Source organism: Lutra lutra, chromosome 11 (genome assembly GCF_902655055.1).
Source record: "Lutra lutra chromosome 11, mLutLut1.2, whole genome shotgun sequence".
In the NCBI taxonomy this organism is placed as follows: Eukaryota; Metazoa; Chordata; class Mammalia; order Carnivora; family Mustelidae; genus Lutra; species Lutra lutra.
The window spans coordinates 100936513-100960656 of record NC_062288.1 but is presented as its reverse complement, the minus strand read 5'-3'; the positions used below and the strand labels follow the sequence as shown (position 1 = coordinate 100960656).

Genomic DNA, 24144 nt, shown 5'->3' with positions numbered 1-24144 from the left:
CATTCTAATGCGGTCTCTGAGCAATCTGTCAACAGCAAATTAATAAGGTAAGAATGCAACGTTGGGCCTGGCATGTGTGTTAGGCTTAAGTGTGTGTGTTTCTTCTGGAAAGAAAAAAAAGAAGAAAACGTCAACATTTTGTTTTCATATCTCACGTCTGAGAGTGGATAACCTTTTGCAACATTTTTCTATTTCATCACTATATAATTTACCTGTTCTGTTTGAAATACCTTGATATTAAAACATGAAAGTCAAGTGCTCTATAGAATGAGAGGCATGTTCTTATTTCTTTCACATCAAATGTTTTTCAATATAGTTCTGAACAAATTGTCATCAAAACCATATTTTTTAATATACTTGTCAGGGCCAAATCGAGGATATTGAAAAAAAAAAGTAGAATTTCAAAATGAAGCATTTGCAGCTCTCATAAATGTCCCTTTTGGCCTCCTGCCTAACAAAAATGCTTCAGCCTTCTGTTTTAATTGTGCTAAAAGCACATTCTAATTTTGCACTTTAGGAAAAATTAAAAATTTCCCCAATTAGCTTACTAGGTGGCCCCTAACAAGCCCTTCTTTCTTTTGTTCTCTCTCCTTCTCCCCCCTTCTCTTCCTGGTTTTTTTTTTTTTTTTTTTTAACATTTTGGTAGAAAATACATGTGTGTCTAGAGACACAGAAGCTTAGATTTTAATCTTGATTTGGACTCTTAGCACCATTTTTACTGTTTTCCTTTGGTGAATTAACCCTTCCAAAGCTCTATGTTTCTTCAGGTATAAAATGGAAATAATAATATGTAATTTACAAAGTTTGGGAGATGGACGGAATGAGCCAATATATGTAAATGTCCATGGTAAGAATTTAATAAACACTAATGACATTTTTCTTCCTTTCATCATAATCTAATTTAGGGATTTTAAAATATTATTTATCTAAGTATATAGAGGACAATACATTTAGCCTGAATTTCAGATCCAGTACCAAGAAATGGGGGAGAGAGTTATTTTCTTTAAGAGAATCTAAGATATGGAATGAAGGTCAAAATTGCTATTGCATTCCTATTTGACTAACACTCTGCAATATTATTCACTGTCCTATAAAAACTACCCAATCAATTGGTTTTTGGAAATCTCAGGCAAACAGGATAATAGAATCCAGCTGCATTTTTGGAGACTTAGTATTTTAGAGAAGTTCTGTCATTCGTTGGGCGGGAAATAACAAAACTTGGAAGACATACTTTCTTTGAAATAAAACTCCTATGTTATTTCATTTTTATCCATTCTTAAAAAAAGTGAGTTCTTCCAAATTTCTCTGAGCTTCTATAACACTACGTTTAGTTTGCATGGCAATGGGATTTGATTCTGTTATGAAAGTAAAAATAGAAGAACACTGCAGAGTAATGTGGACGGAGTGAGGGAACTATCCTGTGGCTTTCCTAAGGTGATGGGTATGGGGTACACTTATTTGGGTCAATGGAGATGTTTTCCTTTAGGCAGAACTCGAGCAAACAATGAATGAATACTGCCAAGTCCCTGGTGGACATAGGCTATCTTGGTTAAAATGTGGAATATAGGCACCAGCAAATTTTTTTTTTGAAACAACACAGAGAAAAGGAAAATCTCTGTTTTTGACTTGAATAAAGTTGATCTGCTGGAGTCATTCAAATCATCATTGCTCTAACCATAGAAAATGGTATTTTACTTGACAATTTGACATGAGGTTCACATGCACCCTCATCATAAATGGATGGATGGGAGAACAAAAGGTCCCCGAACACCTCTACATGTTGCTCTCACCTGTCTATGCTGACCAAGAGAGCTCCATGTTGCACAATGGAGGGAATAAATCATTGCTACTCTAGAAATGGATTTCTTACTAGGTCATTCTTAAAAAAAAAAAATCATCTTTGCTGACTACAACGATCAGATTAGTGTGCAAACTTAGCTGGGCTCCAGTGCCCAGGCATTCAACCAAACACAAATCAAGGTGTTGCTATATAGGTAATTTTATGGATGTTGGTAAGTCCATTTTTGGTTGACTTTCAGTAAGACAGATTAGGCCATGTAAGCTGGATGGACCTGATTCAATCAGCTGAAAGGATAAAAGGACTTGGTCTTCCTTAAGAAGATATTCTATCCACGGGCAGCAGCTCTCTTCACAGTCTTGAGTTCCAGTGTACCCCAAGTTTGGGCTTGCCAAGCCGGGTCCCACTATTGCATAAGCCAATTCCTTGCAATAAATTTCTACATATATATATTCTTACTAGTTTTATTTCTCTGGTTGAACCTGGAGTGGTACACTGGCCCATGGGACTCAAAACCCCTCTCACCTCCCATTCCAAAGCTTCCGCAAAGAGCTCCTGATTGTCTCCCATACAAAATGCACATATTGATGTTTTTAGAAATTGGTATGAATTCTAAATTTATTCAATCTTTTATCCAAGATGTACCAGTAAAATACCTTCAGATAATAAATGACTTTATTTTCATTATAAAAAAGTTTCTCTATTTTAAGGCAAATGTTGTTTAAAAACTATTCTTTGCCTTCCTTGTATTCTCATAGCACCTAGCAGATTATTCTATATTCAACCAATCTTTGCTCAATGTTTCTTAATAAAACTAGATATTTCCAAGGGATTTTTATGTAAAGTTCTTTTTTCAGTATCTTGTTGAGGAGAGAGATATTTTTAAACATAATTTACACAAAGTAATCAATTAGGTCGATCTTCATTTTATGATGTCATTGAAATGGATAATTTAAAGATGATATACAGACAAAAAATGTTGATGACTTAAGTATACGAGAAGACACTTTCCAAATTCTACAGCATCATATAGGGTTACTCCAAAGTATACCTTCATTCCTATTTCAGTCATGAAAAAAAAAAAAAAAGAAAGCTACACACAGGCACTCACAAAATAAAATGGCAGAAATAAAGTCTTCATCAAATTCTAGAAGGTCAATCTTTTTCAAAGTCACACCTCAAAACTCAAGAAGTTGCCACCTTGAAAGACAGTATCCTTTTAGTAGAGGTCAGTCAAGCTGTCCTCAGTAAATTTGCCCTTCAGATTAATTTATTAATCAGAAATATGGGACTTGACCAAAGGTCACTTGGCAAAGAGCATTTCTAATCAGAGACAGAAAAAGTAAATGGCACAAAGGAAAATGTTCTTTCATGGTGGTTGAAGAGATGGGTTGGGTATGGATCCTGCTAGGGTTCACTCTACCTCACTTGGGTTGGGTGGGGGCACTGAGCTCTCCACATGTTCGCCCTCTCCTCAGTGAGTCAGTAGGCAAGGCTTACGAGAAGCTGGATTGCATTTGAACCCCGCTTTCTCACACCCAGCCACAGTGACCTTCGGTGAGTTTATTCACCGCTCTCAGCCCTATTTTGCAAAGTGGAGATAATAAAAGCTAGTTCATCTAACTCTGAGCGTTAAAGGAGATAAAATGTCAAGAATGGTGTTGGTCAATAGAATTTAATGAAAATCTCTACGCTTTCCTGTGTCTCCCTTCTCAGAGCAGGTGTTTTTGTTTATTTGTTTGCTTGTTTGTTTGTTTTGCCGAGGCAAATGCCATATTCTCCTGTTTCTCCTGGTGCCCCATCCTTCCTTTTCCATCTTACATCTTTAGCCTCTTCCTCTCCACTGCCTCCTTCATTTATAAACTTATTCATAACTCCCTAGTTTTTTAAAAATATAAAGAATTCGCAAACCCTTGCTTTGGTTCTGTCTTTTGACTAAGCAGCAATTCTGTATTTAGCCATCCCTCCTTACCATGGAACTTCTTGGAAACCTTCATTGGCTGTTCCCTTTTTCTCTTCACTGTGTTCAGTGGCTCCGCCCACCAGACCCCATGGACAGGAAACTCCAGGGGCCTCCCAACAGTCAAAGCCAAGGCCTGGCTTCCCTTAATGTCTTACCACTCACCACACTCAATTTTCTTTTGTTCTTTTTTTTTTTTTTTTTTTTTTTTACTGTTTATTGTTAAACACTCCTTTAATTTAGCTTCCTCATTACTAGGATTTCCTAATTTGACTCTCTTCCTACTGTTCTGATCATCTCTTTTGGGTCCTTTAGCTGCAACCTCTCCTTCACTCACCTTTTCAAATTAGCATTTTCTTTCTTTCAGTGTTCTCGCCGTACTCTTCCCATGACCTCTCTGCGTCCTCTGATGAAGGCATTACAACTGCTCAGTCATTTACTTTATCTTTACTCCCAGGTACAGGGAAGATAGCATTTTCCCCTCTGCTAAAGTTACTCTGAAGATAAGCAATTATGACTCATGTTGATTCTACTACCTACACTTTAAAGAAAGTCTTCCCTCTTAGGGCCCAGGGGGCCTCTCAGACATCCAGTCTTATCTACACTGTGGTGGCCCAGCGAGGGATGTTCTTTTCCTATGAACCCGGCTCTCCCTCCATGCTGTTCGTCACAGGACAGCTGGGATCTCCCACTTAAAACCTCCCTTTGCCCTTTGATTGGAATCCTTAAGGCCATGCAAGACTCTCCTTTGTCTCCTTTCTCTTTCTGTCTCTCACCTGCAAAGTCTCTACTCCAGCCATCTGACCTCTCTCATTCCCTCCCAGTACACGTCCCCTGCCCTCCCATCTCCAAATCTGCACATTCTGACATCTCTAACCTAGAATTCCGTCTGCCATTTTTTTGAGTTAACTTGTATGAATCCACATGTCCGCTCACATGTCACAATTCCTGATACACAAGAAACAATAAATATTTATAGACTGATTATCTCATCCATTATTCCAGTTGAGGCATTCATCAATTCTATCCATATTGTTGAAACAACCTCTATTTTTCCCTGTGATCATTTCGTCTCTTTCACCACAGTGCCCTCTGTGGAGAGTCTAGTTGCCTGGGTGTGGAATATGATTAGATTTTATCCTCTAGTTTTCCCTTTTAGTTCTTTCTACCTCTCTGTTTGCCCCCATTTAATTGAATCCTCCAGTGTCAGTATAATTACTTAACACAGTAATTAATGAGATAAATGATTAATCTTGTGATTAATATACTGACAGGACACAATGAAAATGCTAATCTTTGGCTACCATCAAGCAATGTTTTTATCTATGTTTCAAGAGGTAAACAATACGTTTTCTTATAATGCACAGAACTGACTTGGAAAATTCACTTTCTTAATAACTTCACCAAAGTTTAGAAATTTTTTCCTAAAACTAGGTTATAACTTACAATACCAGAGTCATGTTTTCTTGTCTTCTGCATGCCACTAAATCACATTTTAGTATCATCAAAATATATTGAATTTTACACCGCTTACTTTACAGGCAAAAATTGTGAAAATAATTCCTTTTCAGTAGATACAAAATCTAACAGTAACCTACCCAAAAGGATGGATAATTTATATCGCTTCTTCCAACAAAAGAAGCAATAAAACTATGACTTATGAGAATAAGACTACATTGAGAAATTAAAAGAAATGAAACACTGGAAACCAATGAAAACAACCCTAAATATAGTCAGAGGAACACAAACCATATCAAGTTTACACTTCTATAGTTAAATAAATCTTGATAGATGTAAGGAATAAATACCTCAACAAAAAATTTCTTAATTAGAAAGTATAATGTTTTGTAAAACAAATATATGACTCCAGCGCATCTAAGATATACAAATAAACCATTTAAAGCAGACTAATAGGTTGTATCCAAATATAGGGAAATATTTTATCTAAAAACCTTAGGAGTGCTGCCTAAGATGTTTCTCAAGTGGGATCTAATGAAGCTTTCTCTTGGTATCTAACTTATCAAATTGAGATTCTTAAAGTATGTATTGCAGAAGTAGATTTCATTGTTTAATGATTTTTATCTTTCTTAAGTTCAGATATTGCTACATATGTAGTTCTGGGGATATAAATATAAACCATGTTAACATCCTTTTGGTTTTGGACACCCACTTATGTTTTTCTTTGTTAAGGTAGAATGTGTTCATTCCCAAATTGGTAGGCCTTCCTCCAAACAAGATCTTCTGTAGAATAAAGTAACTTTGTCTTGTTTCTACGCCTTTTACAAAGCTGACTAAGACCAACTGAATTAATAGTAACATGGCAAGAACAGATATGACCATAACAAATGGCAAAACCATTAATTTAAAATTGATTCCATTTTTAAATTTTATAGTAATAAAAAGAAGAGATAACATTACGCCTCTTGTAAGTTGTGCGAAACCAATAATGACTAATTTTACATTTGTTGGCTAATGGGATGGTATAGCCAAACATTTATCAAAATAAAAATGAGGTCCATATGCATACAAAATCAACTCTTTATCATAAGTATCATTAGAAACTATAGAGCCCCAAATGAACTCTTGAGGGTAAGGCTCTTAAAATAAAGAATAACATTTTAAGTGCACAGCTATTACAAACTCATTTGATATTCATTTTAATTGCCATGACTATAATGAATATACTTTGTATTCAAACAGATGTCACAAGTACTACTACAGAAGTTCCAATATAATTCAGTCTTAGTTAAGAACGAGTAAATGGATATTTAAAATTGAATGTTACCAGGAAGGGGGGGGGGGGGGACAAAACAAATACAGCAAACATTAGCTCCTTAAAGCAGCAAGTTAAAGATTTTTATTAAATTGTGTTCTTTCTTATTTGGACATACACAGAACATGATCATACAGAAACACTTGCTATACCAACTACTCCTTTTCCTTGCTTCAGCTGTTCTACACAGTAGCTAATCTGGGAAACAGAAATTGGGAGTATGAAGGATGACTCAGAAGGGAAGGCTAAAATACACCGTATAACATTTAGAGACTGGTCTATGAAAAGGATTAATAAATACTACAATGCCAATGTAGGTTAGTTGAAGGAGCAGGTAATTATATATGCCATTTTCTTTTAATTGGCCAAATTCTAATATTCCCTTTAATCTTCTCCAACATGGAGAACTGAAATCTTTTTTTTTTTAAGAATTTTTTTTTTAAAGATTTTATTTATTTATTTGACAGAGAGATCACAAGCAGGCAGAGAGGCAGGCAGAGAGAGAGGAAGGGAAGCAGGCTCCCCGCTGTGCAGAGAGCCTGATGCGGGGCTTGATCCCAGGACCCTGAAATCTTAAAGCCTAACATGAGAGACCTTCACACTGTAAATTAAAGATGGTGTTTTATGGGGCGCCTGGGTGGCTCAGTGGGTTAAGCCTCTGCCTTCAGCTCAGGTCATGATTTAAGGTCATGATTTAAAAAAAAACAAAAACAAAAACAAAAACATGATGTTTCTTAGTGTTTGGATCACAGACCTACCCATGGATGGCTTTTTAAAAGCAAACATTCCTGGCCCCAACCAAGTTCTATCAAATGAGACTTCCAGGAGTATGGCCCTGGAATCAGCATTCTGACAAACCTAAACATTGGGATGCACACACTTGTTTAAAACAACTGCCTCAGGTAGGATGAAGTAATATTTAAAATTATGTACTTTCATTTTATTCCAATTAGCAAACATTTATTAAGTACTAATCTGTGAATGAAAATTATATACATATACATGTACATACAGGCAAGTGGCATATGATAAACTTATTTTCAAAGTACCATCTATTAAGTGCAATAATCATCTACAAAGGTCTGGAAACACAATGTCTGGAATCACAAGAAAATAATCTGCTATTGTACAGATTAGCAATTAACTCATGATTCTAATTTAGTATTTATTCCTCCTAAAAGGCGTCTGGAGATTGACAAGAAGTATGTTTATCTTATTAGTAGAAAATGTAACTGAAATACTGTTTAAAAAATTTATCCTATTTTTCCTGATCTTTTAGAAACCCTCTGGTCTTGAAAAAGAGCGTCGTAAGTATGTGAGGCCTCTTGGTGACTGCAGGGAGGAGACCCAAGACATAAGAGGGAAGGAATGTAGAGCAAGACCAGGAGCACTAGAGGCAAACTCTTCTGCTTACCTCCAACCTAATTCTCCTCATGCCCAAACTGTAAACTGAACTTGTTTAAAGTCACATTGTGTTTTGTAACCACCACAGCAAAATTCAAAAAGCAAGAGTTGACTTTGGAGTCTATGAGAAGAATGGAAGAAAATAAAGTTGATGGTACCAAGTTATTTTTTTTAAGATTTTATTTATTTATTTGAGAGAGAGAATTAGAGAGAGAGAGCATGAGAAGGGGCAGGGTCAGAGGGAGAAGCAGACTCCCCACTGAGTAGGGAGTCTGATGCGGGACTCAATCCCAGGACTCCAGGATCATGACCTGAGCTGAAGGCAGTCGCTTAACTAACTGAGCCACCCAGGCGTCCCACCAAGTTATTTTTCTTGTCCGCAGTTTGCCCTCACCCTCATCCGCACCCCCATGACTGAAGACTAATTGACAGATCTTTGGAACACACCTCAATAATGAGCATTCACTCATGCAACTTGGTGCCGACAAGCCAATGGAAGTTGTTAATCGCACCCAGTGCCCGGTGTATATAATACACCCAGTGTCTTTTCTATTATCCTTTGCTGACTTTTTCCAGCATGGGAAACAGGATCCAGTCAAAATGCAATGCTGATGAGTGCAAGTGCAGGGGAGAACAGCTGGGTTGTAGGGACTTGGAAAGCTTCCCATGGCCCATGGCAGTGGTTTTCAAAGTCATTGCCTGGGAACTCATGTTATTAATTCATTCAGGCTGCTAGGGCAAAATACCACAGCTGTGGGGGACTTATGCAACACACATTTGTGACATGGTTTTGGAGGTTGGAAGTCCAAGATCACGTTGCCAGCCATCTTGGTTTCTGGTGAGGGCTCTCGTCCTGGCTTGCATGTGGTCACCTTCTCACTGGGTCCTCACGTGGGAGAGACAAACAGCTCACTTTCTTTTTATTAGGCCACCAATCTCACCAGCTTTATGAACTCATTTAACCTTAATTACCTTCTAAAAAGCCCTATCTCCAGACTTTTGCTGACTCTCTTTCAACATCCTCAAACGTCTTTCTGCCTCTTAGCACCACCTCAGCACCCCAGCCATGATCACCTCCCTTTCCTCAAACAGCAGAAGCACTAGTTGTCTGAACCAATCATGTCCACAATTTACAGATTCTACTTTCTTAGAGTCCATAGGTCACACTCATCTATAATTTCATCATAAGGCTTTGCACATTAAAAGAACACTCAAATCTTTAAAATATCATAGACAATGTTTTATACAACTCTTCTTTGTAAATATTCCACACCAGTATTGCCTCCAATCCAACACTGATTTAGGGGCAGCAAACAGTCCCTTGGTCTGTGATTAGCATGATGCCACTTCTCAAGTTGCCCAATATTAAAAATAATCAATACACTCCTTGCTATTAGTGAAATCCTTAAGGGCATCAAACCCTACAGTAAGCATTTAGTACGTGACTCTATGAAATGCTCACTCACTTTGCAGTAGGCATTATGATCCCTGTTTGAATGAAAAAGACACTGGCTCTTGAGGCTTAAGAGTCCCATTAACTCCACCAAAGTCACACCTGGAGAGCGGCAAGGCTGAAAAGTGTGAGCATTTGCTTTTCTGACTCGGAGCACATGCTTTGTTTCTACGTGCTCTGCTACACTAGAGACCGAGGGATTTCATTCTCTGTCAACATCCTGAATCTGCTACCAAGAAACCCAAGGCATACGGATCTCTTGGAAAAGATATTTCTAGTGTATCCTTTGGAAACTCTTTATTTTCTACACCCCAAACACACACACACACACACCCTGAGGCATCGCAAAAAGGAAGCCATCACGGAAAAAAAAAAAATTAGGGCGAACTTGAGACAAGTAGATACTGTTAAATGACTATAGACAACCAAGAGCTCTAAATTTTATCGGCACTCTACACGTTATTTACCGGGGGCAGCCTTTCGAATGCTTTTGGCTGTACGTTAAAGACAGCAGAACTCCGAAGGTATGACTTGAAAGTTCCCAAGAGGCTCAGATACCTGTTCGCCCAAAGCAACGACGGATAATTAAGCATCAGAAACACTCAGACACACATACGTGCACCGAAACTGGAAAAATCTGTAAGCTGAAAACAATGGAATTTTCTTCCGAAAACTGTACTTTCTTAGTTTCATTCGCCAGAAAAACCAAGCGATGGTTTGCTTTATTTCACAGCTGCCTGCACTTTGGAGACTGGACTATAAGATAATAAGTCGCACCTGCTGGACTGTTTCGGCAATTCCGAGCACCAGCTGAGACAGTAATTAAAAGTAACACTCCATGCTCCGCCTACCTGGGGTGTTCAACAACCTCGACATCTTGCAGAAATAGGAGACGTACTGCTCGCAATGCTCCGCGCTGCTGGTGACGGCGCTGATCTGGTCCATGGAGGCGCTGTACACGAGCTGTGTCACCGAGTACTTCTCCGGGCTGTAGCCCACCACCGTGGTCTGCATCTGCAAGTCGTGAGACACTATGGTCCACACTTTGTCCTCTGTGCAGAGAAAAATAGCAGGAAATGGGTCATTAGTATGCACGTACTTCTTTGAGCGGAAGAAGACGATCGAGCCGCACTTTCCCTGAACTGGGGCAGTAGAACAGAGTTACGGATCTCCATCCTTTAGGCTCTGTCCTGCACGTTCTCTTTTATAGACAAAGCAGAAAGAAAGGCTTTTTATTAAGAACAAATGCAAGGGCTGCCTGGGTGGCTCGGTCTGTAGGTTAGGTGGCTGACTCGATTTCAGCTCCAGCCATGATCTCAGAGTGGTGAGATCGAGCCCCGCATTGGGCTCCATCCGGCGGGGTGGGGGGGGGGGGGGTGGCGTCGGGGGGCGGGGAGGCAGTCAGCTTCAGGATTCTCTCTCTCCCCTTCTCTCTAAAATAAATAAATAGGGGCGCCTGGGTGGCTCAGTGGGTTAGGCCGCTGCCTTCGGCTCAGGTCATGATCTCGGAGTCCTGGGATCGAGCCCCGCATCGGGCTCTCTGCTCAGCAGGGGGCCTGCTTCCTCCTCTCTCTCTGCCTGCCTCTGCCTGCTTGTGATCTCTCTGTCAAATAAATAAAATCTTAAAAAAAATAAATAAATCTTTAAATAAGAAAAAAAATACTAAAAGCAAGATACCTCCTAAGCACAGGGAACAGCTTGTGTCTCTGGCTGCTGCCAGCATTCACAGCGTTGAAAGCAAGCTTCGCCACGTTGGGACTCCCTTCCTGACTCCCCCTAACCCATCACTCTGGTGCAACAGCATCTGCTCTTTCTGAAATGGACTGTGCTCTCTCCAGCCTCCGAATCTTTGTGTATGCTGTTTGCTCTGATCAGAATATGCATCCTCCTCTTGTCAACAAATGTCCCTTTCACCGTGACCTTTCAGATAAAATCGGACCCTGCCTTCTCTGTTACTGAAACGCTACGTGGGCAACAATACAAATGGGTAATTACCCTGATCCTTTGGACCCTGAAAATTTCAATGTGTGAAAAGGAAAAGCGAATATAAGATTGATGAGGTTAAATTATAACCCCACATACTCCTGAATTTGAATTAGAAACATCACGAGGAACCCGTAATTTTTCTTTTTGAAAAAATGTAGACCTATGTCCTAGCTCCGTCCACTGGAAAAGGCCCCAAACAAGGACAACCTGTAGCATCAGATTGTCATCACTCAATATGATTTTTCGTTAAGAGAAACTGGGCTGTCAGGGGCAGTGACTGATTTCAGGGCTGGAAATGCACGAGATAAGCCTGGAACATAATGTCACACAGAAACAAATAAGCTATTGGCAACAGAGAGCAGTTCAAAAACCCCCAGGAGCGAAGAAGGATGATTTTAACATCATTACGATTCTCCTGCGATGGAATAAAATACATCAGGGATGTTTAATTCCAGGAGTTCATTAAAATACAAAGAAATGTTCAATCTTGGAAAATGCCAACTAACTAACTCGTTATTTTGAATATTAGGAAATAAGGACGAAGAAACCAGCATTAAGCCTACCTTACCTGTAGGGACCGTCACGTAACTAACGTTCTCTGTATGGAAATCTTTCAACTCATAAATGAGGACTAAGTGATGGGATTAGAGGACCATCATTTTGTAACTTCTAACAAGGAGGGGCCAAGCAATGGCTCTCCACAGCTGCTGATATAACCATGAGTCAAACCAGAGGACACGCGCCTCGCAGTGGGAGGCTACAACACCGCCTGGGAAGCAGTGTGCACAAAATCAAACGCGGATTTCACCAAACTTATGGCCCTGACTGCCACTTCGAGGAAACATGCACTGAAAATAGTGCATATTTGCGGGGAGGGGACTACGCTAAATGACCCTAACAGGAAAGGTCAGCAGAATCCGTGCCATGTGAAATTCTACTAATTATACAATCTAGTTTTTTCAACAAATGAATTACAAATTACAAGGGAACAGAGAGCACGATAGAGCGCTACAGATTAAAGGAGACTTTCTGAACTTGCCTCTCAAGCAGTTTTCCTTCTTTCAGGAAAAGACAGCTCTACTCTTCCAGCTGCTCCAGACAAACCCATGGGGTCCCTACTACGTCCCCCCCCTTTCTTCTACGTTCCTCATCCAACCCATCTGTGAATCCTGTCTGCTCTACCCTCTCCATGCAGAATCTGAGCACTCCTGACCTTCACCCTCCACCCTGAACCCCTGCTCTGGTCAAAGCCCCTACCTCCTCCTACACCCATCGCACAAAACCTTGCAACCACCCACTGCATGCCCCGCTGCGCTCTCACACCTACCCTCCGCACACAGCCAAGCTGAGCCTCCGCAAACATAAGCCGAATTCGGATACTGTGCTCCAAGCCCTCTCGTGGCACAGGGTCTTGTTCCGAGTGAAAGTCTAGTCGTTGAAACAGCCGCAGGCCCTTTGTGATCCAGCCCCTCCTGCCCTCCTCACCTCCCCCTCGCTCCTCCTTCAGCTCCAGCCACACTGACCCCTGCCTTCCTCAGACCCCTCAGGCAGCCCCTCCTTGGAGCCTTGGCTCTCACGCTGCCTGGGAGATCCGCAGGCCCGCTCCTCCCCCTCCGGCTAGCTGCCCCAATGCCACCTTTCCCCCGGCTTGCCCCTCCCCACGGCAGCTGATTTCTGTCTCCTTGTCAGGCTCTGTTTCCCCCACAGTACTCATCTCTCTCTGAGTGCATGTTTTCCTTCTGTCCGGCTCCCCAGGTTAGAGGGGGGGTAGGCAGGGACTGTTTTCAATGCTGGAGGCACGGTGCTTAGAACAGTATCCAGCATGTAACAGACCTTCGCGATTTATTAGTATAAATTAAGAAAACATCAACAGAATACAAATCGCGATTTATTAGTTTGAATTAAGAAAATACCAACAGAATACAAATAACGTGATCTAGGAACGTCCTGAATCATGCTGGTTCAAGTTCAGGATCAGCCATGACCTTCCCGAGAGCCTGGACAAGCCACTTTGCTCTAGACTTTAGTTTCCTTTCATCTGTTGAACACGCCTCTACCGCAGCATCCTTCCCACCCTGCTCTTCTTAACCCAGCTAGAACAAGTTCAACACGGTGCCCTTGTAATAACACATTTTCCGTAAGATCATGATTTTCCACTTTCACCTTTGGCCTGATCAGAACGGTCTTCCTCAGCTCCTCGGAGACAGCAAAGCAACTACCGTGTGTTTTAGTAATTCTCTCTCTTTCTGACGTGACTCTGACAACACCCAAGTTGTCATTTACACCGGACCTTCGCGTTTACTTTTCCCTAAGGAAAGATCCATTAATTAAATAAGGTGAGCGTCATCTCTTCTCTGTTAAACTCAGCCTCTGCCAAAACATTTGAGAACTCATCACTACGTACCTTTTTAAATTTCAATTTTTTTAAAGATTTTACTTATTTGAGAAAGAGAGAGGGTGAGAGAGAGTGTGAGAGGGAAGAAGGTCAGAGGGAGAAACAGACTAACAGACTCCCCATGGAGCTGGGAGCCCTCCCGATGCGGGACTCAATCCCGGGACTCCAGGATCATGACCTGAGCCGAAGGCGGTCGCCCAACCAACTGAGCCACCCAGGCACCCTTAAATTTTAATTTTTTAAAAAGGTTTTTATGTATTTATTTGTCAGAGAGAGAGAGAAACTGAGCAAGCAGGGGGAGGGGCAAGCAGAGGGAGAAGGAAAGGTAGGCTCCCTGCTGAGCAAGGAGCCCTATGTGGGGCTCCGTCCCAAGATGCTGGGATCATGACCTGAGCCGAAGGCAGACATTTAACCGACTGAGCCACTCAGGTGTCCTGTACTTACATTTTTTAAAAACAAAAACAAAAACAAATCCTTGTCAGGACCTCATCCGTGTCCTGTAGCAATATTCCAATATTCCATAACTTCCATTCTTTAACTCATAATGAAATAGCATTCTACTCTGGCCCCTTTTAAAAGTATCACAGACCCCATTTTAATTTACAAAAAATAATGCGCATAAGGACAAACATTAATTAAGCAAGTAAAATAAAATGGTCACCTATAAAGGTCTCTGTCAATGACTTTAAAAAGTATTAAACCAATTTGTTAAAATTGATGAGTCTCTAACATTTCCGTCCTAGTGATTGCCTGGCCCCGAACCCCAGACCCATGCGTTTCAGCACACACCTTTCGGTATCAATCTTTAGGGCACCATCTTCTTTATATTCATTTTATAGCCCATTCCCTCATTCAACAAACACTACTGAGTATCCACTACATGAAAGATATGGATTTAGGCACTAGGGAAGCCACAGAGAAAAAAAAAATTCTAAATTTTTGCCGTTTACACTCTTGTATTATAGTGGGGGAAAAAACAGATAATAAGTAAAAAATTAAAATATATGTAGTTAGCCACTGATAATGGTGAGAATAATTACAACAGCGAATGGAAGAATAGGTTGGGTGTAGACTGAAATTTTTTTTAATTGAAGCATAATTGATATGCGATATCCTATTAGTTTCAGGTATGCATCATGGTGATTTGATATTTTTATACATTGTGAAATGATCCCCATGGCAAGTCAAGTTACCATCTGTCACTGTACTAATTATAATATTATTGACTATATTCCCTATGCTGTACATTACCACCCCATGATTTATTTACTTTATAGCTGGAAGTTTGTAGCTCTTAATTCCCTTCAACTATTTTGCCCATCACCCAACCCCTCCCCATCTAGTAAACGAGTTTGTTTCCTGAATCTGTGAATTGGTTTCTGTTTTGTTTGTTTGTTTTTTAGATTCCACGTAAGTGATGTCACATATAATGAAATCATATGGTATTTGTCTTTCTTTGTCTGATTTCATTTTTTTTGTCAGTAGTCTGATCACATTTTTAAACACAGAGTAAACCATAACAGCCCTCACTCACTAAGTGATGTTTATTTATTTATTTATTTATTTTTAGATTTTATTTATTTATTTGACAGAGAGAGATCACAAGTAGGTAGACAGGCAGGCAGAGAGAGGAGGAAGCAGGCTCCCTGCCAAGCAGAGAGCCAGATGCGGGACTCGATCCCAGGACCCTGAGATCATGACCTGAGCCGAAGGCAGAGGCTTAACCCACTTAGCCACCCAGGCGCCCCACTAAGTGATGTTTAAATGAATATAGTCGTTGTCCATCAAGCCACATGAATGTCTGGGGAAAAGTATTCCAGACAGGGAAAGTGCAAATGAAAACATTCTAATTTTGGAATATTCTGGTATTGTTCAGGTCTACAAAGAGGCCAGTGAGTGAGGAAGGAGAGAATAGTAGAAATTAAAGTCTGAGGTGTAACAAGGATGGTTATGTGTGAGATGGAAAGCCCTTGGCATTGGAAGGTTTGAAGCAAGTTAATGTAGCATGCTTGAACTTATTCTCTACCTACTATTCTTTATTTCAATAAAGCTATAACTCAAGAAAGCTTTAAAAAAGAATACACACATACACACATATATATGTATATAAAGATTTAAAACTTTTTACAGTATAGGTGGCATTATAAAAGGTAATATGTAAACTCTATTTTAGTGGCATAAAGCAGTTGCTATTGATGCATCTTGCAAATTAGTTTTTAGTGCTTGCATGTTACATATGAGCCATTCAATCTTAAGTGACTAATGGATATTAACAATTCTGCAGATATTCGCCATCTAGAAAAGTTATACTATATAAATTTTCCTTTGCTAGTATCATAAGTGAAAAATGAAGAATCTTATTCCCATATTGGTAATGTGCTAATATAATCTGTGTTACCAGATATGTGTATAATGCAAATAGAAACTACTAGGTATGACAAATTCTAAATTTGTGCCACAGTTCCATTTTCACGAAGAACTGATAAACTAGTGTATTTCAAATATTCTTTGGATTAGTGTGCTATCAGGTGCTTTCTGTGATTACTGGGAGTTTAGCATCTGTCTCATCATGCATCCCATATTTAAAAACTGTCACATTGTACAATGTTTTCAATACAGATGATTCAACTGTATTTTTCAAATGCTGGGACACATATGGAGCGTACTGTGGAAACGGATCCTTCTGCGTGGCAATAAACAGGGTCTTCGAGATTACCCAGCTTAGCTGTGCTGACATGAGCACATCAGAAAGGTCCCTCTGTGGCCTCTGCCAGTGACCCTGAGTCCTTATCCTATCTGTAATTCTCAAGTAATTCACTTCATGAGAACTCAGTTCTTTGTGAGGCTGGGGTTCTGACCAGGAACTGATAAATACAGGAGATGACCAGTGGAAAAAAGCAAAGAATAACTCCTCCCAGGATGAAACCAGTTTCTTTATCATGTATATATGGCTGTTTTGGCTCTGTTCCATGTCATCCCTATATACCCTGAAGTTCACCTTACAGAGCATATTTCAATAAAAGTCCAATCTGAGCTGAATCCGGTGGGGAAAAAGGGTGTGTATCCCACACATCTGCAAATGCATCTAAGTGTTTCTGATTTTCAAACCACATCACTATACTGGCTGAGGACCAATCTGTTAATCTGAGAGCTTTTTTCCCTCACCTGTATCCATATAACTCTGAAATAATCTTTTAAAAAAAGAGAATACATTATTGACTATCTACATTTAAAATGGCATATAAAGCATCTTAGAGGGGCATAACCAACAACTGCTAGCCATCCAGTTTCCTTGAAAGCTCTACTGCCTTTATAGCTATTCTTCAGGAATGACTTTGGATTTCTCACTCTTAGAGTAACACAATGGGGGGCGAACTATATGCATCACCCAAGATTTTCCGTATTGCATGTAAATCTTGGCCTGCTGGATGAAAGTAGTGGATTCAGTTGTATACCTCCTTAAATCTCTCCTCCAAAAAACTGCATTCCAATAACTGTATCTGTGGCTTTCTGTGGTCATAGAAGTCTCAATGGCTATTATCCGGGTTCCATCAATCAGCGATTGAGCATTAACTACAAGCAAGATGCGAGCAAGGATCTCCAACGAACTGTGACAGCATTAATAAGACTTTCTTCTGCAAAACTTAAACTTTGCAGCCTCATAGGAATGCATATCCGAAGGAAGAAGGATCTGTTTGGAAATCTCATCAGTCTTCCAAGTTGGAAGACCAGAACTTTCATAGATCATTATTTTGTTTAGAAGCTTTCCTCCATCAGTATAATCCTACTGACATAATTTAAATTATTAGGAACTCGGTGTCCCATTTTCCTCCCCCAACAGACACCACGTGAGCAGGACAAGCTTCTCTGGAGCCCAGCCCCCAATACCACCGAAGCCATGGCACAATGGCAGGCCCTGGCGGCATGAACAATTCATAACGTGGGCTCTGTATGCCGCTCCGGCAGCATAAGCAGCTCAAACCACGTGTCGAGAAATAAGGTATGCAAAGCAGATGGGGCCTCTGCAGGAAGCACGAAGGAAGCGAGCGGAAAGTACAGATGATGTTCTGCAGGTGGTGGAAAGTGTTGATTATTTTCATGCTCACGATTCCAGCCCAAAGATGGATGACAAATCGAGTGCTGCGAACTTGTATAAATAACGGCGGATCATTCTCGCCCACCCGAAGAACAATTTGGAGCTTGTTTGTGTCTTTTTTCTGAGAAGGCATTAGCTATTTTCGGGGAAGAAGGATATTTGTTAATGTTTTTGTTCCTTTGTAGGGATGTTAAAATTCTTTTACGATTCGGCTGGAGTATTGACTGCATTTATGTCAATACTTAGACAAGCGAATCTTCCCTTCCCTTCCCTCTCACACCAGGTAGAGATGCAGTGCGTGTGCGTCTGACAGTCAGGAGTCCGTCTCTGTGGCAACTAGGAGTCTTCTGCTCCACGTGGCAAGGAAATGCGACACTTCCCTTCTTGTTGCTTGTAACTGAACGGAGATTCGGGTCCCAGTTCCAACCTGGGTCTAAGTAAATGTCATCCAGGATCGGTGACTGACCATTCCTGTGCACCGTTAAAGATAACACCTCCTGTTCATTGAAAAGTACCTTGAACATACTGCACACACGAGGTTAAAAAAGATCACTTCAAATAATAACTCCCCCACACGGGTCTCTACCTGGTGCTGGGCTGTGACAAGCAGCCCTGTCTGGGGACCCGGCGGCCTCCTGTGTCTTCAGGGTGCCTCCCCCAGGTCTCGGAACTAGCTCCCTCACGTCTCTTGAGTCTTGACTGGAATAGCATCTCACTGAGACCCGCCCTGCCTGCTTATTCAAACCTACCGCCCACAGGGCCCCTTACCTTCTTCGTTCCTTGTCCGGTAGCACGTATTGCCTCCTAACACAGTATATCATTTACTTGTTTGTGATGATTATTTTCTCTTGTCTCTCTCTCCTATCGCCTTCCTCAGAGACTATAAACTCCACCATGTTGGAGAATTTTTTTTTTAATAACTTTTTTACTGGTAAATCTCAAATTCTTAGCATAGTGCCTAGAAGTCTGCAGGAGTTCAATACTGTGCTAATTATATACTGTACTCCTTTCTTCATTTAGCTTCCAACAAGCCTCTATCACTATCATCATCAGTGATTCCTGTAAACTACCCATTTGAAGTAGATAGTTCATGGAATTATAGCTCACACCAGAGGGCTCTACAATATTAAGCTTCAAAAATAAGAAAAAAAAATCAGCATTTAGAAAGTCTTTATAGGTGAAGCCATCAATGTGATATTTGAAATTAGAGAGGACTGGTATTGTACTTGTAATATTTACACGATATTAAACTGCAATGACTTTTAAAAGAGCAACATAAAAAATATATCTAAGGTGCAATGAGCATCTTAAAACCATCATCGTTTCTTTCCAGGCTGAACGGTAAGAGAGTAAGGGTTCTGTGCTAAGTACGTGGATGCCTCCTTCCCCGGTAAGAGTGTCAGGAGCAGAGGAGCTCTCATTAATGAACAATGTGCACTGTTCTAGGCCATGGGCACATGAGGATGAATAATGGTCACTGAAAGCCACCAAAGAGCCAGTGGGAGGAGGTACATAAAATAAGCAATTATAGTACAAGCCAAAAAAAGTAACTGCTAAGAAGCCTGGGTGACTCAGTTGGTTAAGCGTCTGCCTTCAGCTCGGGTCATGATCCCAGGATCCTGGGATTGAGTCCCACATCAGGCTCCTTGCTCAGGAGGGAGCCTGCCTCTGCCTCTGCCTGCTGTTCCCTCTGCTTGTGCTCTGACAAACAAATAAAGAAAATCTAAAAAAAAAAAAAAAAAAAGTAACTGCTAATTTTTAGGCAACTGCCAGAATAATTCAAGCAGTAAGATTTACTCTATAAAATCTAAACCAACTTACAACCTACACCAAGTTCTTTAACATATGTAACTTTAACATTCTCTAGTGTTATATTTTATATATATTTTATTGTTGGGGAATTTTATTTTCTGCTAGTACTTAGTTGAAATCTAACTTGTAACAGGCTAACTTGAGAAATTACATTGTTTCTGAAGTTTCTATCTAAAAAGCTTTGATGTAGCAGAAAACATACAAGTGGAAATGACAGTTTGATTTGCTATTAACAGAACAGAATCTTACCAGATGGCCCTTCCTTTCATGTTGACCCAAGCTCACCCACTGTCTGCTCCCTGAAATTTTGGGAGATCAAACATATCCTAGCAGTTTCCCTTTTTAAGGGCCGGAAGGGCCATGGTGTAAGCAACTTCCCATTAGAGGATTTGGGGCCCTTCTTCTCTTCTCACCCAGGCACGGGGGCTTAATTTAAGAAAGAAAGAAAGAGAAAAAATGATGATACAGATAACATTTATCACCTTAAAAGAAAATCCCCAAATAATCACGTCCTCTAAGTATTTAATTTTCCCCATTAACTCCGTTTCTATTCCCTGAACCAGCCCCCATTGTGAGGAACATTAGCAAGACAGTCTGACAGATTAAGTTCCTTGGTAAGGATAATTAGCTAGAAATAACTTTTTAGGGAAAGGAACCCTTAAAATATCAGAGTTAACATATTCAAAGGGACTAAAATTGGTGTTCTCACTTTAATTTTAACAGAAGTACAAATGCATTTGGTGATTTCACTTTTTAAAAATGATTCTCTGTGGAGCTTCCTAAATCCTAGGTTGCGTCTCATCGTGCAGCAAATTCTGCCCCATGCCAGGAACCCTGCCGCCCGCCCACGCGCATCGCAGTCCATCGGGGTTCGGATGTTAAGCATTTGGCAGAATACACTGCCCAAGCCCCAGTACCAAGTTCAAGTTAGATGTCAATGCATCCCCGTCAGCGCCCCTAAAAATCTATGTTTACCAGTGGCTTCGCATTTCTCGTATCATACCTGTAACTTTTTTTTTTTTTTTTTTTTGTAGCCACAACCTTGTTAGGTCAGTGAAGGCAAAGAGGGCATCGCTGTCATTGCTTAATCCTTATTGTCTAACAGAGTACCTGGCACAGGTGCTCAGTATGAAGTCCTACTGGGCATGATAAAATTAATTCATATATTGGGACCCATGAAATGGAGGCTGCCCAAACATGAAACAACTGGGGAAACTGAACACTGTATATTTAAAGACAGTCAATTATGATTGTTTTTCAATGATAATATGATTGTAGATACGCTTTTTGAGAAAGAACCATAATCTTTAACAGATACAGGCTAAAATATCACTGAGGTCTGGGACTTGCTTCCAAGTATTCCATGATGGGAAGGACAGAGACAAATGAAACAAAATCAGTTATTATTGGCGACTTGTAGAAGCTGCGTAATGGGCACCCGGGACTCTGTGTGGTGTTCTCATTTTGGATATGTTTGCAGGTTGATCACTCAGCAGAGAAAACACGCGCTTCAAACAACAACAGGGATTTTGAAGCTGCTTTCTCGTCTTGAGTAAGGGCATGGCCATCTCATGAGCTTTCCCGTGACTTATTACCATTAACCCTCAACTTTTAGAAAATGGGAAACAGTTAACATAATTAATGTGCAATTCTCAAATATAATTTAGAGGCAGTGGGTATTTATTTTGGAAACAGAGTAATGAGGGGGAGGGGTGGAGAGAGACTGCAAGTGCACACGGGAGGAAGGATGGAAGAAAGACAGGGAAAGGACAGAAAGTGGGGAGAAAAGAGATGGGGAGCATTTTACAGTGTGCAGAACATGCGCCGAGCTAGACAAGGTGAGGTGAAGGCAGACAGATCACCTGAGAGAAGGACTAAGACCTGGCGAGGACCGGAAACTCTGGTCCACCTCCTTTTTATACAGTCCGCAAGGTGGACATGCTCATTACAGTCTTAAATGGGTAGAAGAATCAGAAGAAGAGTAATATTTCATGGAATTTATATAAAATGCACACATGTGCATCCATAAATGACATCTTACTCAAACATAGCTGTCCTGATTTGTTGACACACTGTCTCTGGCCACTGCTGGCTCACAAACCCGAGTATTCACTCTGCGGCCTTTTATGGAAGAAGGATACTGACCCCTCCACAAAAGCGATAGGTGAGAAAGAAGGAAGAAAAAGGAGAAAAACACCTAGCTTGGTAGTATGTGTGAACCTCCTAGAACGAAGCTGACAGATGACATGTCCAAAGGAGCGACCAGCAAGGGGACAAATCAGGACTTAACATGCCCAAGCCTGGGGTCTGTTCCTGTTTCCTGAATGCAGAAAGAATGTTAATCTAAGTATAAACTTTGACAAATCTCTGCAATATTTTGTACAGGTCTGCTTAAATTCTCCAATTTAGTTATTTCCTCTACTGCTGTGAGTGTAAGGTTGTTGTCGAATACAACTCAAAAACACTCTCAAGGTATTACCTGATACATGTGAATCCAAGTGAGCCTACTGTAATGGGCTGAAGAGTTGTTCTCACAAAATTCGTATCTACCCAGAATGTGTAAATGTGACCTTATTGAAAAATAGGCTCTTTGCAGATATAATCAAGCTTAGAAGAGTCAAACTGAATTAGGATGGGTCCAAATCCAATGACTGGTGTCCTCTAAAATGGGGAATGTGGACACACAGACACAACACCATGTGACAATGAGACAGACTTTGGAATAAGGTAACTACAAGCCAAGGAACACCAATGACTACAACTGCCAGAAGATGGAAGAGGTAAGAAAAAGTTTCTTTTGAGCCCTCAGAGAGCACATGACCCTGAGGCCACCTTGATATCAGATCTACGGCCTCTAAGACTATGAGAAAACCAATTTCTCTTGTTTTCAGCCACCCACCCATTTGGGGGGTCCTTGGCAGCTATCAGTCACCTCTTTGTGCTGTGCAAGTGTTTAACACCCTTTCTGTATTCTGGGTAAAAGAGGCAAGCAGTGGAGGCATCTTTACTACATTGCCTTATCTGTGGACAGTTCATTTTATCCAGTGTGGTGCTAAACTCAGGAAAAAGACACAGCTGATATCCTTCACAAGCTCACAGCCTGGGACTTGTGCACTGATAACCACAGTCTATGATGTTGGGGATGCCTCCAGATGGGACACTGGGTGGAAAGGGTGTGCTTTATGCACAGTGCCGATCTGCAGGAGCCAAGCTCTTGGGCAACCACACTCACCCCACAGGGGCTTGCAATGCCTCTTGCCTCCTCTGCTGATACAGTTAATGATCTTTAGAATTCCTCTCTCCCAGTCCATGATGCATGTGGTTTTCCGCACTGCCTCTCACCTCCGTACCATCCTAGGGAGACCCCAGCAATTCTAGTATTTGCCTGAGCTACTGTTGCTAGCAATGCGGAGGACTGGAAAGTCTTGGGTATTATTCTAGATAAACATTCCACACTGGACCACATGACTGGTGTCATTGACTGGGGCAGGACACAGGTACTTAGGAAGGGCCTGACGCCCTTTGCCTCAAGGCCTGGAAGAAATAATCATCAGATTAGATCCCCGGACAAATACTTCTGAACTGCCATTAAAAGTCAAGTTTGCAAATTAGAAGTTCCCACTTTTGCAGAGAACAGCCCAACTGCTTATTAAGGAATGTGGGTTCTGTGGCGGCAGTGCGTGTGCGTGTGTGTGTGTGTGTTTGTGTAGGGGTCGGACTGAAAGGAGATTTAAATCTGGGAAAGATACTTCTCTGAGATGAGCTTGTATTGGTAAGTATTTCCTATCAACTCGTATGGTATCAGTGGGCACCACCAAAGTGCATCTATTCATTCATTCATTCATTCATTCACTCACTCATTCAATAAACATGCCCCACTTACTCTGGGCCCCTAGCCCATAAGCTTGTTCCTGGTGAATAATACAGACCTGGCCTTGACCTCCAGAGACTGTAACAGAGATAACATAGGAAAAAAAAAAAACAAAACTCAATGGAACAGGCGATTTGAATAAACAGACAGTCATGTTAAACACTCACAGGAAGTTGAGGGTCCATAGCTGGGCTCTCTACTCTGTTCCACTGGTCAATGTGTCTGTTTTTATGCCAGTACCATGCTTATCTTGGTGATCAAAGCTTTGTTGCAAAGCTTGAAATCAGGTAACATGATGCCGCCAGTTTTGTTTTTCTTTTTCAACATTTCCTTAGCGATTCGGGGTCTCTTCTGATTCCATACAAATTTTAGGATTATTTGCTGCAGCTCTTTGAAAAATACCAGTGGAATTTTGATCGGAATGGCATTAAAAGTATAGATTGCTCTAAGCAGTATAGACATTTTAACAATGTTTATTCTTCCAATCCAAGAGCATAGAATGGTCTTCCATCTTTTTGTGTCTTCTTCGATTTCTTTCATAAGTGTTCTGTAGTTCTTCGAGTACAGATCCTTTGGAGCCCAGATATGGACCCTCA

General features: G+C 40.8%; 1 protein-coding gene across 3 annotated transcripts in view; it reads right to left on the bottom strand.

Moving 5' to 3' along the window:
- Positions 1-24144, bottom strand: part of CNTNAP2 (contactin associated protein 2) — a 1959883-nt gene that overhangs the window by 642920 nt on the left and 1292819 nt on the right. For all 3 annotated transcript variants that reach the window (XM_047694949.1, XM_047694948.1, XM_047694950.1), the window contains one exon: positions 10240-10440. In XM_047694949.1, the coding sequence (XP_047550905.1) occupies positions 10240-10440 (201 nt within the window). The remainder of the gene's footprint in view (positions 1-10239; positions 10441-24144) is intronic.